Source organism: Condylura cristata, unplaced genomic scaffold, assembly GCF_000260355.1.
Source record: "Condylura cristata isolate star-nosed mole 26May11 unplaced genomic scaffold, ConCri1.0 scaffold00005, whole genome shotgun sequence".
NCBI lineage: Eukaryota > Metazoa > Chordata > Mammalia > Eulipotyphla > Talpidae > Condylura > Condylura cristata.
This window is the reverse complement of record NW_004567106.1, coordinates 30887463-30893462: the sequence shown is the minus strand read 5'-3', so window position 1 is coordinate 30893462 and position 6000 is coordinate 30887463. Positions and strand designations below refer to the sequence as shown.

Below are 6000 nucleotides of genomic sequence, written 5' to 3'. Positions count from 1 at the left end.
GGCCATGCTTGTTCTGAGAAGCTACTGCTTGGCCAGAGTTGTTCCTCAAGTACTTTCTTTTCAGCCCACTATTGAGGCCACATTTTTGAGTGCTTGCAGTCTTTTCTACTGCTGTTATATTTAGGTCATAATTTGCTTGAGTATGAAATCTTTTGAATCAAACTTTCTTTTGTTGAGGTCTTATTTAGATTTCTCTCAAATGTCTTCTATTTGTAATGTTGCTATGGAAGAGGCTGGATGCCAGTCTGGAATTATTTCCATGCCTAGGTGATTTATTGTTTTGCTTTTGTGCCCTAGGGATAATTTCTTTACCTTTGAAGCTTTAGCTTTTCTTGGGATTGGTATGTTCTTTTTCTTTACAGCGTCATCTTACATTGATTAAATATTGAATGCATTATTTTTCCATTTGCTTAGTTCTTTTATGTAGGGAAAACTGTCACTCAGATGTTGCCTCTCTTTGGTTTCTCTTCCATTTTTCCTTTCAATCTTCTCTCACTTTTGGATCAGTGGCATTTATTTATGGCCTGCTGTTTTCACCCCTGGCCCCCCATGTCCTTGGATGTGTCTTTGTCAGGAACAACTCTTCTTTGCGCTGATGTCCATGCAGTCTTTACTTTTCCACATCTTCCCTGACCTCTGTTAGCTCCTGTTTCACTGAGTCCTTAGCCTGACAATTTCTGGGTGGTAGTGTTGCTGCTGGTATGTCTCTCCACCCTCCTCCTCTTTTCTCCTTTTATTAGAATTATTTACCATCTTTGAATGAAATATATCATTTGTAGGAGATGTGTTCCTTCCAAGGAGAAACCAGAATAGCAGTGTCCTAGACTAGCTGGCATTCTCCTTGGTTTGTTATGAGGCTTTTATGAAGTGTGCATGTGTGTGTGTGTGCGTGTGTGTGCGTGTGAGTGAATGCGAGTGTGTTAGCCGTTACTTCTTCCCAGTAACAGTGGCAGCAGTTGCAGGGCCTCTCACAGCTCTCGCCATGCCCGTGTCTCCTCACCCAGCTCCTCCTTCTTTGCTGCTCCTGGGCTAAATAGGGCCCAGGCTTGCTCTTCACGCCTGCATAATCTGTTTATTCTGAACTGTCTTCAAGAGTTTTTGAGACTTGCAGCCATACACTTGGTCTCTGAGAATCTTACCTCCCACAGTGTACAGCATTTGACATCCCTTCCTCAAGTCATTTTGCTTTGAGATAACAGATTTCTTCTAGATTTGTGCTTGTGTTTCTCCTTCTCCTTGTTTTGTGAAAATAATTTCTGAGAGGAAAGAACAAAGTTGTCTTTAGTACACTATCTGAAATCCAAACTCATGATAAATTTCTCAGACCTCATATTTATTTTTTTTAAAGATTTATTTATTTATTCATACAGAACTGGGGTACAGGCCAGAGATGCGGAGGGTGAGAGGATTCACCAGAGACAGAGTGGCGAGCAGAACAGGCAGATCGACGAAGTACACTGCTGAGGGGAGCAGTGGGCGGGTCAGGAGAGGTCTGCCTCACCATATGGTCGCCTCCGGGGCAGGTGGGAATCGAACTCATGCGGAGGTGGCTTTAGTTTCGCAGTGCAGTGCTTTAACCCGCTGCGCCACCAGGGAGAGCCAGACCTCATATTTATAACTTCTTCCCCTAAGAAATAAGTTTGTACATGGCTGCATTTTACATTTGGCTTGGTGCTTTTGTTATCTTCCCAGTCAAATAAGTTTTCTTTACTCTACCTGAAAAGATTCCCTGGAAATATAACCTAAAAGTCTTTCAACGCTCATGCATTGCAGATGCCATTTGCCTTGTGAACTCCCAATACAAAAAGAAACTTTGCTTTTCTTACCTGATATGTTGCTTACCCAGAAGTGCTGTAGCAAATACCAAAAATGCATGACAACACACATAACATGGAAGTTTATCATCCTTAGGTGCCAAATGTAGAACAGGCATTTCTTGATGGCAGGTGCTTGATGATAAGCAGCGATTTTAGACCCAGAGTTTACCAGCCACATGGCTCTGTGGTACTTGTCCTTATCAACTCTGCAAAAGGGGGAAGATATTGGAGGAATAGGCATAGGAGAGCTTTGTATTGAGTTAAATTTGGTTTACAAGATTCTATATGTTTTAGAATTAGACGATCACTGCTTTGGGGTGTATATTACCACACCCCCCATTAATGCCCCTGCAGTTCTCTACCAGATCCTTTGTTCCTCCTCTCCATTTTGTTTTCCTCCTCTCCCTCCCCTCTGGTAAACTCAATTCTAGAAGGCATAGGAGATCTTATAGGTGAGAACTGTGACAGAAATATCCCTTCTCCTCTTGTTTTATTATTTAGCATTAACTGGTAGAGATTCTGGGAAATGTGCTCGCTATGGGACAGGGAATGGAGAAGGAGGGGAGCTTGGTGAACAGTTAACTGCCTCATTGCTCTCCCAGCTTGCCTGTCATACATCTAACAAGATTCATTTTTTCATTTATTCCACAAATATTCATTGTGTTGTTTTGAAGATTGACTACATGATCTTCTCATTCAGAATAATCTCCACCTGATGAATAATAGTTATTTCTTTTGCTGCACTGTCCTGGGAGAAAAAAAGTATGAGTTAAAAGAAAATCCTTTGTGTCTGCTAAGACCTTTGCTCTTTTATGAACTGAACTCTTTTGTAGAGCAAAAAATATCTAATTCTACCAGAGCCAGTAATTATAGAGTCATACAATACTGAATTACCATTCAAACTGAATTCACCTTGAGAAGAACATCATTCATGTTATCTTCATCTGTCCTCCAAAGGACATACGAGCACCATGAAATCCATTAGCTGTAAGTGATGGGTAGACATGGTTGGGCAAGCCCATGGGATAAAACATTAATATCAGGTAGTTTTTCAGAAATAAAATCCAAATGAATACTAGTCCATTAATAGTCCTGTGGTTCATGGTCACTTTTTCTTCTTCCAACTCCCCGCCCCCATTAATATATACTAACAACTTGTGTCCCAATTAAGTATGAGATAAAATGTATATAACTGGTTTTAATTGAGCTATTATTACTGAACCATCTACACAAGGACAATTTATGTTATAAATGTGCTTCCTTTTCATCATCCTACCCAAGTATAAATAATTGGAAGTAAATTATTTTTATCATGCAATGAGAGATGGTGTAACTCTCAGCAAAGCCAACTCAGAAACAGAGAAGTCATTGTATCTGATGGGTGTCCACACCGGACAGGGCGCAGAGGAACTGAGACACTTCAGAACTATTGAGAGGCCCTTGAATTGCTCTAGTTCCACCATGAGCCCTCTGTTCAGCTTCCTTAACGTCCATTCCTTTTCCGTCCTTTCTTTAGATGCTAAATGTGTGTGTGAACTGGAGTCCTTTCTCTTTGGTATCATGCCTTAGAAAGAACAAACATTCTGTTTTTGAGTTATGTCTGAATTTTGAACTAGGTTGTTATTACTCTTTACTCACCATTAATTTTATTGGTGATATTTATTGTAATCAGAATGTCTGAGGCATATCATATTTACCAAATGCTTCTCATTAGGATACCTGTTGGAAGTTCTTTATTATTTATAACATATATATTCTCATTAATCTTCATTGTAATCTAATGAGGTAGGGATGATTGTCCTACAGTTTATAGCTCCTAAAACTCCTAAAACTGAAATGTAGGCAGGGTAAATAGCCTACACAATTAGTAGGAGAAAGGGAAGATTCAAGCCCAAGTCAGAAGTCACTAACCTGTACAGACTCTGATAAAATAAATCAGCACCACTTCACACTTTAAGAAAGGTGGGAGGTCTTCCTTTTCTCCCAGTGTGTGGTGACAGCACTGAGTCTCTGGTTCAGATTTTCAAATCCTCTCCATCATGATTTGGACTTTTTATAGCACTTGTTTGCTATAATGATGATTTTTGAGATGCAATAGAAAATACATTGGTCAGAGAATCATGTTTTATTGTTTTCTGGCTCAATAAGCTCAAGCAATTATTTACCCTACCGCTTTATTTGTCCACTTTTCATTATGGACTGAGCCCTGTAGTTAAGGACACAGGGCTGCAAGTAGTATGTGGCTTTGGTAGTACTTGGGGAATAAGTCCAAGGCAGTTCAGTTAGATTTGTTTACTGGACGCTGCCCATAACTAGGAGGGGCGCACTGGTTCCAGAAAGACCAGGGGTGGACACAGGGCCACTTGAGAGCACAGGAATTCTGACTGCACTGTTGGCTGCAAGCCACAGGACGGGCGCTTTTCTTACATCCCCCAGGGGACCGATTGCTGCCTGATGAGGCTTTCTCTACAACAGCATGTGCCTTTGCAGTTGGATGGAATGATTGGACCCCAGAGGGCTTCAGTCTCTTGGTGTCTTTTATGCAGAAGAGCAGACCCCATAAAGACTTATTACATAATGTAATTGTAATAATTAACATAAAAACCATTGACCTTTGGAGCGGTTGAAGTTGCTAAGTCAAATCTGGGAATTTGAACCTGACTGTTCTTAAATTACTGGGACCTCTTATTTTTCCAGGGTGACAGAGAAGCAGAACTGGGGCTACCTTTTTCTCCTCTGTGTGACCGAAAGTCAACCATGGTTGCTCAGTCCCAAGTAGGTATGTGTTTGCCAGTCCTTTGGACAGAAAAACTGGAGAGATGTCCATTGCAGTAGACTCAGATGCACTTGGTGATTCTCCCCCTGGGAACCTGGCTCCATCCTGCCCTGCTGTTCACGGGGCTTTGGCTGGCTGGGTTGATGGAGCCGCTGTCCACTCTTTCTTCCTGGAATGGGCTGGTTCATGGGCAGGCTCAGCGTCACTCTGCTGTCTTCATCATTCCCTGCCAAAACAACAGGGAGCTTCAGATCTCCAAGAAGATAACAAGAATTAGTGGCAAAAAGCCCATTCTGCTTTGTCAATTCATTCTGCATGCAGTAGCATAAGTTTCCGTGGCATTTCTCATCATTTATGATTCTTCTAGTTCTGTTTCCAGGAGATCCTCATTTTTGGAAGGCCCTACTTCCAGGAATAACACATTTTAAATGTTTTCTTCCTTTCCTTTCAAAAAAAAATTTTTAGCACTATTTTTTTGGTAAGGACAAATTTTTTACTTCTAATAGCATTAAAATGTGTACATTACCAAAAAATACTCAGATGAGAGAGTACCTTTGCCAAACATAAATTAAATGTCTCCTCTGTAGAAGAGTCTGAAGTCATTCAAAAAGTAAATACAACAAGGATTTATTGCGTTTTGAGAAATTACTCATTTTTTTCGTAGTAATGGTTGGAGTTCCTGTTAGGTGTTGGGCACTGGTAAGCACTGCAATAGATGTTGTGAAAAACAAAACCAAATTGTACATGGAATCTTCTCTCAGAGCTGTAGGCCATGAACACAAAATCTATTAAAGTATCATGACGCTAGGAACAGATGACATGAAGGACCTCCAGGTACTACACAAAGTATGTGACCACTAGACACAGAAAGAGTAGTACTTGAATTGAGTCATAACAGAGAAGTAGGCAGTGTCTAGGCTAATGCTGATGTGTATTACAGTTGTGTAGAAGATCACAAGAATATAATAAATATGGAATTCTAAAACAGCTTAGTATGATCAAAGAATTACAGATAATTCTCTATGACTGGGGATTAGAATGCAATGAGGGATATGTTTGGAGAGAAACCAGATCCACATTATATATTGTAAAAGGATATTTATTGTGTGTTGTACTTTCCTTAGGCAATGAAGGGTTAAATATACATAAATGGATGTTTTAGAATAAAAACTAGTAACTATAGACTATGCACTAACTGTTGAGACCAATGCTTGGTCTTACAGATAAAATTTTAGCACCACGTGGCCACGCTCATTCATTTGCATAGTCTGTTGCTATTTTTGCCATACACTGGTGTTAATCAGTTGTTCTAGGGTCCACAAAAGTGGGAAATAGTTATCATATCACCTTTTACCACAAGTTTGCCAGCTCCATTTTATTTTTTTTTAAAGTTTTTATTTATTCACA

At 40.1% G+C, this 6000-nt stretch overlaps 1 protein-coding gene across 8 annotated transcripts in view; it reads left to right on the top strand.

Moving 5' to 3' along the window:
• PDE1C (phosphodiesterase 1C, calmodulin-dependent 70kDa) overlaps window positions 1-6000 on the top strand; it is a 465170-nt gene that overhangs the window by 395624 nt on the left and 63546 nt on the right. For all 8 annotated transcript variants that reach the window (XM_012720871.1, XM_004676840.2, XM_012720876.1 and 5 more), the window contains one exon: window positions 4515-4596. In XM_012720871.1, coding sequence (XP_012576325.1) covers window positions 4515-4596 — 82 coding nt within the window. The remainder of the gene's footprint in view (window positions 1-4514; window positions 4597-6000) is intronic.